Here is a 19129-nt window from a genome sequence, read left to right on the forward strand (position 1 = left end):
AAGTGAACCCGGCTGGGCAGTCTCTGTGGGGTGGAGCTGTCTCTATAGGGTAGGGCTGTCTCTATGGGGTGGGGGTGTCTCTGTGGGGTTGTCTCTAAAGGATAGGGCTGTCTCTATGGGTTGTCTCTATGGGTTGTCTGTGGGGCTGGGCTGTCTCTATGAGGCTGTCTCTATAGGGTAGGGCTGTCTCTAAGGGCTGTCTCTATGGGTTGTCTGTGGGGCTGGGCTGTCTCTATGGGGCTGTCTCTATAGGGTAGGGCTGTCTCTATGGCTTGTCTGTGGGGCGAGGCTGTCTCTATGGGGCGGGTCTGTCTCCATGGGGCGGGGCTATCTCTATGGGGCGGGGCTGTCTCTATGGGGCGGGGCTGTCTCTATGGGGCGGGGCCGCTCCCGGAGCGGACGTGACGCGCCTCTGTGGCGCTCCGGGGCCGCCCCGCAGCGATGGAGGCGCGGGAGCCGCTGCGGGACGTGCGCGGGGCGCTGCGGGCGGTGCTGGCGCGGCTGCGAGGTGCGGGCCGGGGCCGGGAGCGGGGCCGGGCGGGGGTCGGGCCGAGCCGGGTTGAGCCAGGCCGAGCCGGGCCGGCTCCCCGCGGGCTGAGCTGTGTCTGTGCCGTTGCAGAGGGAGAGCCGAGCGAGGGCCGAGAGCCGTTCGAGCTGCCGCGCTTCTGGGACGCGCTAGGTACGGGCGGGCCGGGCCGGGCCGCGATTCGGGGGGGCCGGGTACCCGCGGGGCCGGTCCGGGGCAGGGCTGCCCTCCCCGCGGGTCTCCAGGTGTGGGGTGCGCCCTCCACTCACGGAGTCACGGAATGGGCAGGGTTGGAAGAGAGGGATCTTTAAGATCATCAAGTCCAGCCGCTCACCGTTTACCCAGCTGTAAACCATAAACCACGTCAGTGTCAGATCCAGCCTCTCGGATCATCCTAAACATCCCCAGTGATTCCTCCATACCCCCAGGCCAGCCCGTTCCAGTGCCTGACCTCCCTAACTGTGGTCACCAAACGCTCCAAGGTGTGGCAGAGCAAAGCAGATATTGAACCGTTCACATAAGGTTTCTAAAGGTCTCTGTTAAAGCTTCTTGGCACATCCTGCTGAACAGGTCATGAACCAGGATGCAGACTGGGGTTCACTACCAGCCAAGTGAGAAAAAGCAGACAGGACACAAGCAATGCATGGCACGAATGCAGCAGGGAGTTTTTCTTCATAATGGGGTTTAGTTTATATGTTTGTATTGCTTGGGTGAAATGGTAAACAAGCAGTCGAATCAGAGCTGCTGCTATGTTCTTTTATCTTTTACCTGAGTTACTTTCCCTTTTTTTGCTCTTGTTGGATATTTTTTTAGGTCAGACATTCCAAGTAACATCACAAGAAGCTACAAAGCTGAGTTTGGCATTCTCAAGGCCTCCACTACCTTCTGCAGAGGTGAGAGAAAGCCTTGACAGACTATGAAATTGCAGTGTGTTTGCAAGCTTGAGGTATTTCTTGGTTCATTTGACTAAATGGGCTGTGTACTGTGGAGTGTATTAATATAATCCAAGAACTGCCCAGAGAACAAATTTCTCTAAGGTAGGGAGATACACTAAATAAAAATGTTCTTATATTCTTTCACAGCCACAGCTCATTGATGATAGAGACACATTATTGGAGAATACAGACCTTAGGTTTAACAAAGAATATGCAATATTTTTGCTATCAGTTGAGAGAAGTTTATCATACAGGTGTTGAGAGGAGAGGCAAAAAAAGACCTTAAGTTCAGAATAATGATCTAAGTTACTAATTCTTTTCTGATGCATGCCTACCACACCAGGGAGTGTTTTGTTACTAAATCATGAGGCAGGCTAAGATGCATACAGTTGGCTTATGGTGCCTTTTTCTCGTGCTGTATTTGTTTACTCAGAGCAGTCTCAAAGCCAGTGATTGCTTGTGAGGATGTCTACATGTGCTGCAACTGGGTGTTACTCTGGGTGATCCTTTTGCCTGTCTGTTTTCAGAACTGCCGGAAGCTGAGTGAGGATGTCCAAAATGCCATTCTTGCAGTTGCCACAGTGTACTACTGGCTACCCAAGGGCCAAGGTGAGCTGGTGACAGCAAGGCAGTCACCATTGTATGGGATGGGGGTTCTTTCAGCACCACTATATAGAGAAACCCAGTGTTTCAGAGCCTAATGACGTCTGGTATCAGCAAGTTTTTATTAGCATGGTGTCCCATTATCAGCTGTTCTGTAGACTTTGAACATGTTTATGAGTGAGGTACTTGTCTGTCTGCTGCTGCAGTTTTCCATCTGTGGGAGAGTGATGATGTAGGAAGTTGTGTAGCTGATTGAGCATTGAAAAGAATGAAATCCTTGTCCAGAGTTCTTTTGGAACTGGGAAGCATTTTCCTTTCTTCAAAATACTTGTAACTTCATTTATACAGTGTATCCACACAAACGGAGCAGTCTGTGTGTTCATCTTAAGCACTTGCTCTCTGTCAGTGCTGACTTTGTGCCAACTTTCTTGCTCTTTCTCTGTCTCACCCAGGTACTACCCTTCGGAAGATGGTTCGAGATGCCACCACTGAAGTAGTGGAAGGGATGATCCAGCTCACAGACACAATTCTGAATGCCCCAGTGGAGAGGTTGTCATTTTCAATTGCATAGTTCTGTGATTTTGTGATATTTTTGTGATAATTGTGATTAAAAGGCAAGAAAAAGTTACAAGTACACTTGTTAGGAGGCAGTAAGGGCTTTACACAGACTTGGCCTCCTAGTGACAAGCTGGTTGGTGACATCTTTGCAGCAGAACTTTTGCTGGTGTTTATCATCTGTGTTGCAGAAAATGAAACAAACCACAGTCTAGCACAGTGTTGTTATTGACTCTGACCTTGAGGGTTTTGTTTTGTTTTGTTTTGTTTCAGCTTGTCTCAGGAACAGCTGATATCAACTGGAGGTGTGTGGGAGGCCTGTGAGCAAGTGTCTAACCTGCCACGAGGTGAGTGTTGTAAATGCAGAGCAACAGCTCCAGCATGTAGTCTTGGAATATCAATAGCTTTTGCAAGGGCATTCCAGCTGGTACAATAAAAGCTGAATGGAGAATAACTCAAAAACTTGACTGGTTTTGAAATGTATAAGCTTGGAAGTCAGGTCAGATTCTTTGTCTGACAACAGTGCAGCTCTGAGCTCTGCAGGAAGTTTGATCCTACAGTGATTGCAAGCCTAGATGGAGGTTGTTGCAAACTGATTTGAAACAGTGGGATGCCACAGTTTTCATCCTTTTGCTTTTGCAGATAACCAGGCAGCAGTTGTGTCAGCTCTGGCTGCATCTCTAGGTGTGGTCAAGGATGCTGTGGAGGAGATGGAACAGGTAAGGAAGCCCCTAAGCCTTAGAGGGACATGCAGTAGTGGATTCATAGACTCAGAATATTCTGAATTGGAAGGGATGCACAAGGGTCATCAAGTCCAGCTCCTGGTCCTGCTCAGGACAACCCAGACAATCTCACCATGTCCCTGAGAGTTGTCCAAAGGCTCCTTGAACTCTGGCAGGTTTGGGGCTGTGACCACTTCTCTGGGGAGCCTGTTCCAGTGCCCAGCCACCCTCTAGGCTGGTTCAGTGATGAAACTCAGTAATTATTTTACATCCAGACTACACTATAGATTTGCTCCTACATGACATAGATTATTTTTTTATGCATTTTAATGAGTTTTTATTCTCAAGCCTGGTTTACTTTGTATAAGATTTTCATAAAGGTATGTCCTGAATTGGGAACGGGGGAGACAATTTAGGATCGTGTAAGAATTCACCAGGTTCTTACTGTTTGCACTGTTAGAGTGGTGGTTTTTCTTAATCCAGTCGTTTTAGCATTAACCAACTGAGATTTCTCCATTAATTATTTCTATAATGTCTAGATTATGCTTTCCCTTTGCTCCTGGGTGTTACTGGAATTGATGCCAGGCTCTGGGTTTTCAGTGCCTCTGTGTTCTCAGGCACTGGTGGAAGGGCAGGATCCCTATGGGGACATCATGGAAGATGAAGAGTTGGGCTTTCGGGGCAACAGGGACACGTACTGGTCAGAGGCTGACAGGCGGCTGCTCAGCTCCTGCATGGGACTCATGAAGGCTTCTAAAGCTTGCCTGAAGAAGGTCTTGGCTGCAGTGAAGGCCCATGGCAAAGCTGATTCTCCAGAGCACATTGCACAGCTGGATGACCTTGCTGACATTGCTAATGAGATCAGCCCAAGGTAAGCAGGCTTCTCCCCATGCTGCTTTTCCCTCCAGAGCAGTCCTGGTCTATGACGGTGTTCACAGGGGTCTTAGGATGAGGGAAGAGATGAGGATCTGACTCCATGTTTCAGCAGGCTTGATTTATTATTTTATGATATATATTATATTAAAACTATACTAAAAGAATAGAAGAAAGGATTTCATCAGAAGGTCAGCTAAGAATAGAATAAGAATGAATGATAACAAAGGCTCTGTCTCGGGCTCTCTGTCCGAACCAGCTGGGCTGTGATTGGCCATTAATTAGAAATATCCAACTTGGGCCAATCACAGATGCACCTGTTGCATTCCACAGCAGCAGATAATCAATGTTTACATTTTGTTCCTGAGGCCTCTCAGCTTCTCAGGAGGAAAAATCCTAAGGAAAGGATTTTTCATAAAAGATGTCTGTGACACTGGTCTTTCTTTGAGGTCTTGAGTGAGGAGTTGAAGGAACCTCTGTGATACTGGAGCTGTGAGCAGGTGGTGGACACAGATGTAGTGGGAAGGCTGTTAAGCTGTTGAGGGTTGTGTAGGTCAGGAGAGAAGCACAGGGGATGCAGCTGTGACCACATCTCCATGGTGACAGGGACACACAGCATCCCATAGGTACAGCTGACATCTCTCTGTTGTTCCTGACCTGCATTCAGGATTGGGACAGGCTTTGACCAGAATCTGTGAGTTATGCTGTCAGAACATTCCTTCCTTGCTCCCCTCTTTTCTGTTCCAGTGTTGATGAGCTGGCACTGAGCATGTACCCACCTGTGAACCCACTGGCTGTGCGACTTAATGTGAGTATCTGCAGTCCTGATAGCTCAGTGTCTGAGCATCTGCACAGGGAATGGGAAGAAATCAGATTGGAAGGCCTAGGTGACTTCAGGGAGAGATGGGTGCTAGTGACTGCCTCAGTAATAATTTCTTAGTGATGAAGAGTGCCCTTTGTTCTTGCACACTTAATTTCAGGTGGACACACATACTGCGTCTGTACCTCTTAAGGGTACTTAAAACTTCAACTCTGAGCTATAATCCACTGAGATTTGCAGTGATAGAACCTCAGGAAAGTGATGTCTGATGCTGCCTAGGTACTGCAGATGTACTTCTTTCCTTGGGTAGTGAAGTCTATGAATTGAAATAGAGCTTTTCAATTCATAGAGCTATCTATGAATTGAAAAGCTCTTACAGTGAGTGTATTTAAGCACTGAAACAAGCTGCTTGGAGAAGCAGTGGAGTCTGCATCTTTGGCAACACTGAAAACTTGACTAGGCAACACTCTGGCAACCTGGCTGAGCTTTGAAACATCCCTTGCATCATAAATCAAGTAGAAATCTCCTCGAATCTGGGATTTGTTTTATTCTTAATCTTGGTTTCATGCCTTTGGCCAGTGGCTTGATTTTTTTTTAAATAAAAAAATAATTACTTTGTATCAAATTGTATTAAAGTCAATCACTTGCAGCTTTGTACTTTAATATCAGTTACTAATTTCTAATAGGCTTATTTAAAAAAAAGCATTTTAATGTATGTTTTAAAAAACAGACAGGTTTTTTTTTAACCTGTCACAGCCAGGAGTAGGTTGGAAGGCACTTCCAGCATGGCAGTGATGGATAACTTCATTCTGCATCAGGATCCATGGCAGTTTTATTCATAATAGGCTTTTGTGCATCCCTAAAGTCCTCTTTATTTTCCAGTGCTGTTCAGACCCTCCTTTTCCTCTCACTTGGCTCACCTTATTTCCCTTTTGTTTTTTTCTAGGCTGCTAAGCTGGCCTCAGTATTAACGAAAGTCTTAGAGATTGCCAAGTGAGTATGAGCTACAGTTTTGTAAGTGTGTGTTCTCTGCTATGAAGGTTGATACCTTTCTGCCTCGTGTCAAAGATGACTCATTTCTGGACAGTAGATGCTGGCATTTCAGAGCAGTGATGTTGTTACCTGGTCACAAAGGGATGGGAGTGAGAAAAAGGTGCTAGGGATGACAGTGGTTCCTTGTTTTGGGTTTGGGACTGCAGACATGAGTGTGGGTTCTTGCTCAAAGCCCTCTGGGGCTGGAGCAGCCCTGTTTTACTGCTGGTTATTCAGAGCTTCACAGTACCCCTGTGCTGTCTGGATGCATAGCACACCAGGAGGCTTCCCTAATGAATTTCCTCCCCTTTTGCAGGACAAGCCATGTGTGTCCACCATCAGAGGAAGGCTGGGTGCAGTTTCTAACTGGTGCAGTAGATCACAACATGAACAAAGTCAAGAACTTCACACAGGGTCAGCTTTAACTCTTCTGTGCCTGCGTATGCTGCTGCCACTGGCTCTGGCATCTGCATTTCCAGTGAACTTTGCTGTTCTTTGGCTGTTTGGAAAATGATGAGAACAATGGAGGAGAGAACTTCACTGCTACTTGGAAGAACCTCTCCAGGAAGTTGCCCTTTGCCATGGCAAAGGTGTCATTTTGCTTGGATTCTTGGGATGATGCAGTGCTGCTTCTGAACATGCCCCATTCTTTGGACATTACAGCTACTGTGGGGTTCAGAGAAAAATAAAATATTGCTAGATTTACATTAGTTGCTTTATCTGTCTTCAGAGGATGAAGGATATATACAGAATGAAAGGGTCTTGCTTCTTTTGCAAGCAGCCCAGTGAATAATTATAAAATGTTCTGCACTGCTGCTATTTCCTGTCTATTTCCTGTTCACTGTCTTAGAGAGCAGTGAATGAGCTTTCTCTTATTTTCTCAGAAAGCAGCAGAAAATGTTGTTTACTACCTTACCAATGTCAAGGATCTACAGGGAGAGATATCCCCCTATGTGTGTGTATGTGTGTGTATATGTATGTGTGTGTGTGTGTATATATATATATATATCTATATATATATATATATATCCCTTGAGACATCCTACATCTCCTACATCTATCATCACTTTAAAGTTCCAGGATACCCTTTACTTGTCACAGGTAGGGCAGAAGACTTAAGCACTGGTGGGCTCAGCACAGGTGTGAGAACTACAATGTGTGCTTCAGCATTCAGCCCATCTTTGTCACAGTGAGGCTCACTTCTAAAACTGCAGAGTAGACATAGTGGCAGATGGGAGAGAGTTGAGTTTGTGCAAATAAACGAAATCAGACGTGGTTTTAAATATAGCTTTTATTAAACTGTTAACATCTGTGCTTGCCCGTGACCAGGGCACAGATCACAGCCACTCTTTGGTGAGGACCTGTTCTGAGCTGGCCTCAGGCAGCTGCAATGTTGGTTGTTCTGTAGCTCTTCAGGTTGTGGAGCTGGAGGCAGGTAAGACGTGCAGTGAGTCTCCTGGGCCCTGCTCGGGTGGGGGTGAATGGGATTTCCAGCTCTTGAGTGCTTTTAGCTTGCACAGAGCCCAGCCTGAAAGGAGAGAAGGGATTATGCAGCAATCACCCTCTTGGTGGTTTTAGTTTCCTGTGTCTGGGATATGCATTAGCTGGACAGGATTGTGGTGCCAAAAAGAAGGAAAGGAAAAACAAGAAATAGAAGAAAGCTGGCAGTGACTCAAACAACTACAGTGAAATTGTCATCTAACAGTAGTTTGGGATGGAGATAGGACGGGAGAATTGAAACCTTCCATGGAGACATCTAAGGGGACTTTGTCCTAATGCAGCTTCTTGAGACAAGTGTGGGGTGTTTGTCATGTGAAGGGGAGCATGCCCCTTTGGTGGCTCTTGGCTAAGTAACATCTGCCTGGTTCTTCAGTAGAGAAGGGGAAAACACCACTGTGTTCATTGTTTATAGTGGGTAATGGATGGAAAGCTGTCATAAACAGTACAGTTTTACTCCACTTAGGGATGTTCAAGTTGCTCACTAGGAAGTAATTGATTTCTCAACAGCAAATAGTTTCTAAATTTCATAGCTCATTTCAGTGACCTCTAACTTTGCCTTATTTCATGTGTATTTCTCACTAAGTCTTGTAGCATTTCTCTGTTATCCTTTTAGCTGGCAGGAGGTTTTCCTTTTGCTGTCTATGCCTTTGATGTTGAAGCTTTCACAAATGCCATATTGGCTTCAACTTGGGTATTACACATCTGTTGAAAGTTCTCTTAGCTGGCTTTTCTCCTTTTCAGTGTGAAAATCATCTGTATTATCTGTAAATAAAGGATGGGATGCATAGGCCTTTTATGCCATAGTGATATTTTCCTGCCATGTTGTTGCCTGGTTATTTTTGAGGACAGCCTTTCCTTTGCTTGTATTGTGTCTCTTTTTTCCATTTGCTGTTCTTGGATCATCACTTTGCACTTACCTGTAATTCCTGTGTCTGTAAATGAGCCCTCGCCCTGTGACTGCTATCACACACTGCTCCAGGGGCTCCATGAGGGGGTTCTGGAGGCTGATCCTTGCTGTGCTTGGCTCATACTGCACCATGTTTTCTGGGAACTGTTGAAAGAAGCAAAGGAGCTGAAACTGAGAGAAGATATATTCTTCTATGATTAAAGGGAGATGAGTGTTTTTTTTTTTTTTTGGTGCCTGAGGTGCCATTTGCCAGAAGAGGCAAAGTCCAGCTTATTTAATTTATTATAATTTCTTCTGCTCTGCTTTCTCAGAGAGCCCCTGAACCCAGCAGAATTGTTTTGCTGCTTATGACTACAAAAACTGTTTTCTTCCCACTGCAGAGGCAGGATGACAGCCCAATCTTACCTCAATGGTGAGAGGGGAATCAGAAATGCTGATTTCTTCCTGTGCCAGGTACATGAAGGAGGAGTCCTCGTCTCTGAGCACAGCAGTCAGCCTGAGCAGGTGGTTCTCTCCCAGCTCTTTTCCAAACCATGTGTAAGGCACAGACACCTTCAAGTTATTGACTGGAACAGAGGGGTGAAGCAAGAGGTGATGAGTGCAGCCTGGTCTGTCCCTGCATGACACCTGGGAGTGTTCAGTGCCCAACATTGTACTAAAACCTGCAGCATTTAAGTGCTTAAGTGACCTCAAGTGGATTTGCAGATTGAAAATCTCTAAGGTGATGTTGCCAAAGTGTTTTATTTCACAGGATGGGTGAGGTTGGAATGGACAATAGTGGATTATCTGGTGCAGCCTCCCTGCCCAAGCAGGCTCACCCCAGGGCACAGGATTGTGTCCAGTTGATTCTGGAATATCTCCCTTTAGGGAGACTCCACCATCTCTCTGGGTAATCACCTAGAATCAACTATTCAGCCAACCTTTTGTAAACCTAGGGCTGGGGGAACTTTTCTGAAATGAGAGCACTAGAGGACTTTTCTAGCCATGCACCCAGGAGAGTCCTTACCTGAATTGCTGTGGAGGTTAAAATGAAACTCTTCCTTCCAAAGCTGGGCAATGGGCACACCATTATAATGCAGAGCCTGGATCCCAACTACCAGATGAGTATCCTTTTCTCTATCAGTGTGGTTGAACACTTCAATGGAAAGTGTCATATCTTGTCCCAGTTGCAAAGAACTTGACTGGAAATGGATGAAAAGGTTGACTGGCTCTTCCAGAGCAGTAGGAAAGAAGATAAACTGTGTGCTGCTCATGCTGCTGGTTGTCTCAAGTTCCTTCATGTTTCTATAGGCTTTGTCAAGGACTTCTTTTTCCTGGAGAGAACCTGTCACAAAAAAAGGAAGCACATATTTTGGTTCTCTTTCCTGTTTACTAGTGAGAAGCAGCAGGAGAATGGCACTGATTTCTCCTGGTAGTACTGGAGATACTTTTTCTAAGAGCATAGAGAGATATCCTTTTGTGCTTCTGGTTGGGTCAGTTTGAAAGCTTCAGCTGTCAGGATATTCACTGGATGTGCCTGACAGATTCTACTTGGCAATAGCTGTCACAGTTTTTAAAACACCTTGGTGCTAGCATCTCTCAGAGTAGAGGAGGCAGCTGCTTTTTTCTGCTGTAGCTAAGGCACAGTTCCTGCTCTCATGTGTTCAGAAGGTGCAGTTGTCTCCTGCAGCGATGGAGAAACAAGCCACAGGTGAAGATGGGGTGTTATGGTTGAGCCAGGGAAACCACTCAGATTCTGGAGGGGAGCTGCTTGTTGAGGGAGAGATTTAGGCAGGATCTGAGAGCACAACAGCCCTTTTCAGAAAGCTGGACTCTGAAATATGCCTATCCATATAAATATTACAGAGGTAATGGGAGGTGGATGTACAGAGTGTAGAGAAGACAGAAATCAGAAAAGGAATTCCAGACATGAAAGTGCTTGGTGTACAAACACCTGGTCTTCCACAGACCTTAATGCCATTAAGCAGGGTGAAGTTTGGGTGATGGCCTCTGCTTTGGCTCTGTAGACAGAGAGAATGAGGTGTTCTAGTGCCACTGAAGAAGGGGAAGTAGTGAGAAGTGGCTGACCCTGGTGCTCTGGTTTGGCTCTGCTCTGGTCTTTTACTCCTGGCTTGTAATAGTGACAAGGAATGTGCTCAGCCTGTGCCTGCCCATACCTTCAGGATATTTGTAGTTTTGTGTGATGTCCTCACAGCGCTCACTGCCCACACTCTTGGTGCTGATGTTGTTTCCAGTGTATTTTGTGCCACCAAAAGCTGGCTTGAGGGTGTCATCTGCTTTATGTATCCACACATGACACTGGGCATTGATGGCAGCAAAGAAGTAGCAGACATCATAATCAACCTGTGTGTCACCTTCCTTGATGGCACGAACAGGGGCTGGCCCACAGAAGGATACACCTGAAGAGAAAATGTGGTCCAGTTAAGATTCAGATGCTTTCCCAACTAAACCCATCCCTAGTTTTGACCTATACTGGTGAAATATCTAGTTTAGGAGACCATTTGGAAGCAGTGTTAGAGCTACATGAGCTGCACAAACCAAACAGATAAATGATAGTTTTGTGCCTAAAGTCAAGAGGGTGAGTGAGTTCCTGTCTTTTTGCATCTTTCCACTGAAAGATGGGAAAGGAGGAATATTGAATGGCTTTATTTGCCCCTGCTTCACTTTCCCCCTGCTCTTGCTCAAGCCCATCTCTGATATCTTACCCTTGCTCTGATATCTTACCCTTGCTTTTTTCCTGGCAGGTGGCATCCAGTGCCTGCCACCCACTGTACTCTGGCAGCAAGTCTGAGCGAGCCATCCAGCATTCATTCCAAACGTGGAAGGTCCTGCAAGAGGCAACAGCATGAGATTATATCCAGGGACTGAGCCCTGAGGTGCAGGGTAAAGCTTTTGCCAAACCACAGCCGGTTAATGCTCCCTTGAAGGAGTTCAGTTCATATTGAGAAGAGCAGAGTTGTGTGTGGAGAAACAAGTGGAGTTTCTGCAGCTGGACTGGGTTATCATTCTTCCTTTGTGAGCTCTAGAAAGAGGGAACTCTTGAGTTTATCAAGAGCAGATCCTGTAGACAGGATCTCAGCTGAGCTGTCTCCTGTCGCCTCCTTGCAGCTGTTTTACCTCTTTCCTTTCCCCTGGGTTTCATTTCCCACATCCAAATATTGTCTCAAATCCTTGCTGGGGCCCTGCCATGTGTTCTTACCAGACACGAGCACTCTTGTCCTGTGTCAGCAGTGTCCCATCCTCATCGTAGTACTCATCCACACTCAGGCTGCTCTTGGTGTTGTGAGCCCAGGTAAAGCCAGTGACCACCCTGGTGGGAATTCCCAGGCACCGCAGAACTGTGCAAAGAGAGAGCTGTGAATCAGTTGTGCACCCTGCCTTAAGAGTGTCTCTGCTGATACATGTAGAGCCTCTTCTGGTGCTAGGCCCGTTAGAAATGGCACAAAATCTGCTGTTTAGACTTTGCAAGAGGCATTCCCCCCTCAGGAAATAAAATTTCACTTGGGCATTCAATGAATGGATGTACTGATTCTCTCATCTCAAAGGCAGTGATGCTGGGTGCTGTTGACATTAAAGATGTGCCTCTCCCCTGAGGATAAAAGGCTGTAGGAGCACTGTACCTGAGCACAGGAGTGCAAACACCCAGCACCCTGTACCTGAGCACAGGACTGCCCAAAACACCCAGCACCTTGTACCTGAGCACAGGAGTGCAAACACCCAGCACCCTGTACCTGAGCACAGGAGTGCAAACACCCAGCACCCTGTACCTGAGCACAGGACTGCAGCAGACACCCAGCACCTCCCGGAGTGCACGGGCTGGAATTTGGATGCAATCCACTGCCGGAGGATGGGGCTGCTTCCCAGCCATTTGGAAGGGGGTGTCCCATTATGGTGTTGCCCAGGCTCATATTCTGTCAGGCTTCTAAACTCACTGCAGTTCAGCTGCGGAGAAGGAGGAGAGAAAAGATGTATTAAGGAATTGTCTCTCTTTGATAGATACACCTGATCCTGTTTGTGGGAGCTGCTCCCAAAGCAGATGAAACCAAGAGGACTTTTTTTGTGCTAAACGTGAAGGTCATGGCTGAGCAGAACAGGGATGTCACAGACATCTTTTATGAAAAATCCTTTCCTTTGGATTTTTCCTCCTGAGAAGCTGAGAGGCCTCAGGAACAAAATGTAAACATTGATTATCTGCTGCTGTGGAATGCCACAAGGGGATCTGTGATTGGCCCATGTTCGTTGTTTCTAATTAATGGCCAATCACAGCCCAGCTGGCTCAGACAGAGAGTGCGAGCCACAAACCTTTGTTATCATTTCCTTCTTTTTCTATTCTTAGCTAGCCTTCTGATGAAATCCTTTCTTCTATTCTTTTAGTATAGTTTTAATGTAATATATATCATAAAATAATAAATCAGCCTTCTGAAACATGAAGTCCTTGTCTCTTCTCTCAACCTGAGACCCCTGTGAACACGGTCACACCGGGGCAGCAGACTCCTCTGAGATTTGTTCAGTAAGTGCATTTTTACTGCTAAGAACCTCCTGCAGCACTACGTGTCTGCTGAGGCAGTATCAGGACAGGCTGGAGATGGGCAGGAGGAGTTGTTTGGAACAGCCTCCTCTTTGGCCAGTGGTTTAGCCTGCCCTGGGGGTGAGAAGGTGCCCCCTGCTTGGGCCAGGGCTGCTCTGTGCCCTCCTCACCATGGCAGCAGCTGCTCTGCAGACGTGGATGGGGCTTCGGCGCTGGGCAGGATCCTTTTCTCTTTGGGAGTGCTCCCCCAGAGCCAGCAGGATGAAGCAGATGTCAACCATGTCCTCCTCAAACTGAAACAAGAGTACATCACTTCAGGAAATTCCCCATGAATTTTTGTTCTCTTGAGTCCCTATGAGGGTTTGTGACTGTGCAGATTGTTTCTCCCTTTCTGCTGATGGTTTTGGGTAAGTGGGCTGTGAAGGAGGGCAGAGATCTACAGGGGGAGCTGAGGACAGACCTCCAACTTTATTGAAGGTGGGAAGTGCATCAGCATGATACTGTGTTCCCTGATTGAGGGAAATTGATGCTTTTCTGTAGGGGGATAGAATATAAGAAAATAAAGAGAGTGTAGAAAGTAATCTCACCCCTAAGGAGTTGCAGCTGGGCTAATTATCAAAGATGAGGAGCAGGCCTGACTTTAACAGGCCACAGCTGTAAGCAATGAGACGAAGATGCTATAAAAGAGTGGGGTGGCTGGGTGAGAGGGGAACTGGGGTTGGTTGGCTGCTTTGTGAAGAGGAAAGACTCGGTGCTCAGAGGAGATGACCATGAGAAACACCAAGGAGGCGTGGAACTTTTGTGATAAGGAGACAACAGTATGGAACCCCTGCAGTAAGGTGAAACACTTTTCTGGAGCACTCTCTAGGTTGGCACAGAGATACTTTTATGATCTGCTGGCACAAAAGTGAAATAATCACTGACTGTGTCAGATGGCCTTAGACAAACAGAAAGATCTTTTTGTCCTCACTTTACCTGTTAGATAGAGACAGTATTATTGAGCTCTGTTAAATGCTTTTATATCTGTTGATGAAAGGAAGGCACACAAAGCTCAGATACAGAACAATGCATTCCTTTATAGAGGACAGCCTGAGAAGGAAACTAAAATTACATGTGCTGGGTTATAGGAATTCATACACAGGTCCCTGTTCTCCTGCACAGGAGGCAGTGGGTGCAGAGAACACGGAGATGAGTAGAATTCTTTCATCAGAGCGTCCTGTACACACCAGATTTATGCACCTTTCCTCTGCTGGTGGTTGGAAGAGAGCACAGACATACTGGACCTCTTTCTTACCTGACCGAAGTCCCAGGGTTGGGCTAGGATTGCATTTTCAGTCCCCTGGTAGATGATGCCATCTTGGTTTAGGATGTACTCCTGCCGCTGTGCCTCATTAGCCAAGAACACCTCATCATCTAGATTAGGGGAAAAAAGCATCAGGAAGAAAGCATGGCTGGTCTCAGGTGCACTTGCACCTCTCTTGCATCAGCAGGTTCCACTGTGCTTTGGCACAGTGTACCTAGCATTCAGCCCTGAAAAACACCTCAGACTGTAAATCAGACAGGAAAGAAGAATTTCACAGTCATCTCCATTGCCTTGTCCAAAAAGTTCTCTGGACCCAGGCTGTTGCACTTGCTGGCTCTTCTTCTCTCCTGGCTGATAAGTTCTGATACTAAGAAAGATACAGTGGCCTTAACCAGACCAATTAAAATCTTGACTCATCCTAAAATCTCTATTATAGAAAACACTTAATCAAACACTTTCCCCTTAGCAGAAGGACAGGGCTTTTCCAGTGGAGTACTCCAGGGAGAGGCAAAAGTGCTGAGGAAGGAAAATTTGGGCTTTATGAGCCCCTAGCTCTCTCCTGAGATGCTGTGGGAAGCAGGGCAGGAATGGAAGGAGCACTGGGTGAGTCAGCCCCAGCCTCCCTCCATGGAGGCTCCAAGGATTTTTTTGTGAAGCAGCTGATCCCAGCCTGCCTTTCTGTTTCTGTCCACCTACCTCTGCACCAGGGATTAAAGAGGAGGGTGAAGTTGCCCAGGAGCTGAGGGGATTTGGAGGCACGGAAAAGCAGATGGTACTGGCCAATGGGGGCATTGGCAGGTGTGTTCACACACAGGGTCCAGAAGTTTGGGTCCTGTTCCTCCACTGCTGCACTCCACTGCTTCTGGTCTCCCAGGCTGGAGATGGGAATTTCAGCCTGGATTTCATCTGCTTTGGAAGAATGTGGTCCTGCAGACAAAGAAATCTGGTTGTGTTTATTCCAAACATTGTTTATTGCTCACCTGTGCAGACTGCAGGGACCTTGTCTCTCTCTGGAGCCACAGCTCTCCTTGTGGAAGGGCCGTGACCCTTTAGAGCTCAATGCCCACTGAACATTGCTAAGGCCAGGAATGCACTCAGGCCTCCCTGCTTCAAAGTGAGATGTGCTTTCCATAGATTTATAGAAACCAGGAATGGCCAGAATGGTGCAGCCCTGCTGTGCCTGTGGAATTTAGTGTCTTGTAACAGCCCAGTGCTCACAATATGGTGAAACAAGCTGGGGCTGAAAGCTGCTGCCCTTCTCAGGGGTCTCATAGAAAACACTCTAACAGAAAAACCTGTGACAGGCCAGCTAGGTTTGAGCACTCCTAACCCCAAAAGCCAGAAGAGATCCTATGAGCATTTTGTAACCATGGAATAGTGAAGCTGTGTTGGTTGTTGTGTGCCGTGTCTCTTCTGGAAGGGATCTGGTTGTGATCCTGCAGGAGACTCTATTTGCCTTACATAAACATTTCACTGGCCTCACATCTGAATTTGGCACCCCTGCCCAGCTCTGGAGATGGCTTTTGCCCCCAGCTCTGTTCTTCAGGTGGGTGGAGGAGCAGAGCTCTGTTTTGTTATGGCATTACCTGTCTGTACGATGAGGAAGGTCCTCTTCATCTGCTTCAGGTAGTTGTGTACTGGAGCTGAGAACCTCACAGTGATGGTGAATGGCTGTCCTCTCCTCACTATGAGCCTTTTAGTGCTGATTTCTTCTGTGTGGTGGCTTTTGTTATTCTCTGGGATCATGAAATCACATTTTTGGATGCCCAGACCTGTAGTGTGAGAAGATACAGAATGAGTTTGGGGCTGTGAGCTGGCTGCAGTCGGGCCCTGAGCCACATTCTGGGGCACACAAACAGCTGATTGTGAGTGGAGAAACACCCATTCTCCCCCTGCCTTTGAGACTTCCTATCCAGTAATGGTAGGGACTTCACTCTGAGCTTGGCTGTTCTGGTGTTGAGTGACTGTTGAGCTGAATTTGCTTATACCTGACATTAAGTGCAACCTTCACTGCTGGTTCAAATGCACAGCTGGATCAAACTCCAGTTTTCCTACTTTGTACCACATCAGTTGGCAATGCCAAGCAGGAGACAGGAAAGATCATCCTCCTGTCTCCTACACAGGCTTCATACACATCCTATGTGCTGCTGTCCAGCACCAGAAGACAGAAAAAAACTTGTCACAATTTCAAGCAGCCAGTTACTCCCTGTTTTATCTCAGCCTTGGGATCATCCTGATCTTATTTACCTCTTTGGCTTGTAGCCCATCACTAAGATCCTTGGCCCTGTGGGTTGTAGCTGCTGCCCCTTATGTGACATATGTCACCCACCTCCCCTTGCTGACCCATTCTCCTCCCTCTGTAGCAGCTAAAAAATTTAAAATCCATAGCTAATTTCTCTGCTATCTAAATTGATTGCTCCTGTGCTGAAGCCATAACTGCTCTCTTTGCAGATTTCACTGCTCTGCTCTCTCCTGATGTCTTGTCCTGTCTTGTCCTCTGCATTGATACCTTCTCTCATTGTGGTTGTCCCTTCTGTGCTTGTGGGGGACTCTTACTGGATTGTGTGCTTTGGTTCTCTTTTCCCCATGTAATTTTTTTTCCATGTGATGTTTTCAGTGAAAGATTCTGGTCTGGCTTTCAAATCCTCTCATGGCTGTCCCAGTTCAGAGCCCTGCACCAGTTCAGGCCTTGTGGAGCCAGCTCTGACCTCATCAGTTTTCTTCTCTGTGATGAAGATGTCTGTTCTGTCTGTCTTGTAGAATAATGAGTGATGTGGAGTCTGGCTTCCTCTCCATCATATGACTTTTCACGGATCTTACTGTCACTTTCTTCAAGGTTTCCTGGAGCCTTGTTTCCCTGCTCCAGGGGCTCCAACACTTGCTCATCTCTCTGTTTCAGTTGTGTTGTCTCCTTAATTCCTCCCACCCCCCATTCCCTGTGCTGAGGATTCACTTAGCTCTGCTTCCAAGCCCTCACCTGTCTGCCTTAGCTGCTCCTTGCTGCTTCTCAGCCTCCTCTCAGGCATCAATACCAGGTTCTGATTGCTAAGCCTTTTGTGCAGTCTGAGCTCCCTAAGCCTTTAGAGCAGTTGGCTCCTGCCCTGCAAGCTCAGCTCTTCCTCAAGCCTCATGAACTCTGTCTTGGAGCAGGAACAGTTGTTCTTCCTGACACACAGCTGGCAAATGCTTGGAACGAACAAAAAGGATTTTTGCTTACCTTGGCCCATGGCGGGTTCTGGGTACCATGAAAATATTCACTTTCTGCTTGCTCTGGTGGGCAGTGGCTCCTTCCTGCAGCTGTGCTAAAAGCTGTCCTCTTGCAAAGTTGTTTGCTTGGTTTCTTTGCACAGGGCGGGACGTGGTGCTGCTACCTTTCCAGCTTATCTGGTGTGCAGATGTTGAGGACTCTTTTATCTCTCAGACCACACTGGAGAAGGCTCCAGATGAGGTGAAGTTCCACAGCAGGAGGTGAGGCATTTAGAGACAGCCAGTGACAATTCCTTCAAGGAGCTGTGCACTGAGGAGCCCAGAGTAGGAAATGCAAATCTAAATATGGCTCTGAACAATGCACAGAGTGCACTTCCAATGTAACTGTCGGAGAGCTGCTCTCCAACATTGACCCCAAGCTATTTAGATCCTAAACCCTTCAAGGAGTTAAAAAATATACTCAGTGCATCCATTGCTTTTGTGCCTAATTCAGAAAAGTGAAACCACTTAAAAATGAGAAAATGTGTCAAAAGAAACAACTGAATTTGTGTAGCTTAATGGAGATTATTTAAAAATATTGAGCTGGAGACTTGGACTAAATACATTCCTAAAGTTGCTGTAATATAAAAGGAACATCACTGGATTGATAATAATTGGTCAAAAGACAAGAAATAAGGTATCAGAAATGAACAGCTTTCAATCTGGACTGAGTCATCATTAGTTTTGCAGAAACCTATCATCTCCAATAATTTAAGAAGTTGATTACATAATATAGTCCCGTGAGTTTTGTGGTTTTCTTAGTATTTCTTTATTAAATTTTACAATTGTTTGCTTATCTGTGTCATTTAAGCTAAAAACAAACTCTCTTGAGTTTTAGTTTTTTACATGGCCTTAACTGTATAGATTCACAGAATAACTGCAGAGTGGTTGAGGCTGGAAGGGACCTCAGAGGTCATCTTGTCCCAGCTCCTGCCCCAGCAGGGTCACCAGGAGCTGCTGCTCACCTCCTGCAGGTGTGGCCTCAGCAGTGCTGCCCAAGGCAGGAATCAGCTCCCCTGACCCTCTGGCAACTCTTTACCTGGGGCAGCCCAGGATATTGTTCCCTTCCTTGTGACAAGGGCACGCTCCTGCCTTGTGCGAGCTCTGACTGCTTGGACTTTATTGCAAAGCCTGGAGGTCACAAAGCCAGATTTGCAGAAGTTGGGAACACTGAGAAGAATATTGGGAAAACCTTCCAGAAAATTCTGTATTTATTGTATACATTGCTCAGTGTCAATTATATGTGATTTTTGTATATGTCTTGAACTTTTTTCTTACATAAGGAGCTAAACACAGTGTGTGATGGCTGATTTGTGCTCTTTCAGTCTAAGCAAATTTTAAACCGACTGTGCTCAAAATTCTGACTTTCTTTGCATGATCAATGTTCTTAAATGCACCTTTGCAGTAAATGTGTGAGTTTTGAACCTCTAAATCAGGGTGGTTTAGATACAGGGAGGTATTTATCCCATCATCACTGCCTTGTGACGACTGTGCAAACACACAGTACCATCTCTTGGTCAAACTGGCAACTGCAAGTAGCATTTCCTGCACAGGATTTCCTGCACTTCAACTCTGAAAA

The 19129-nt window shown here is 46.5% G+C and overlaps 2 protein-coding genes across 2 annotated transcripts; one reads left to right on the forward strand and one right to left on the reverse strand.

Moving 5' to 3' along the window:
• The first annotated feature begins 426 nt into the window (after nt 1-426).
• On the forward strand, nt 427-6771 carry CCNDBP1 (cyclin D1 binding protein 1). Its single transcript, XM_054274613.1, has 11 exons — nt 427-508; nt 620-679; nt 1340-1419; nt 1989-2070; nt 2517-2613; nt 2893-2966; nt 3262-3338; nt 3959-4212; nt 4962-5022; nt 5981-6027; nt 6383-6771. Exons 1-11 carry the CDS (start codon nt 442-444, stop codon nt 6489-6491), a joined length of 1008 nt encoding a protein of 335 aa, XP_054130588.1. The 5' UTR covers nt 427-441; the 3' UTR covers nt 6492-6771.
• A 315-nt stretch (nt 6772-7086) lies between these two features.
• On the reverse strand, nt 7087-17596 carry EPB42 (erythrocyte membrane protein band 4.2). Its single transcript, XM_054274601.1, has 13 exons — nt 17522-17596; nt 15891-16076; nt 15001-15231; nt 14296-14414; nt 13172-13294; nt 12241-12415; nt 11673-11811; nt 11198-11301; nt 10630-10872; nt 9480-9797; nt 8879-9039; nt 8484-8617; nt 7087-7594 (listed from the first exon to the last, which is right to left on the reverse strand). Exons 1-13 carry the CDS (start codon nt 17529-17531, stop codon nt 7444-7446), a joined length of 2094 nt encoding a protein of 697 aa, XP_054130576.1. The 5' UTR covers nt 17532-17596; the 3' UTR covers nt 7087-7443.
• Nucleotides 17597-19129: the final 1533 nt, after the last annotated feature.

Source organism: Melozone crissalis, unplaced genomic scaffold, assembly GCF_028551555.1.
Source record: "Melozone crissalis strain CALT ecotype California unplaced genomic scaffold, PUWL_Pcris_2 ptg000017l_1, whole genome shotgun sequence".
NCBI lineage: Eukaryota > Metazoa > Chordata > Aves > Passeriformes > Passerellidae > Melozone > Melozone crissalis.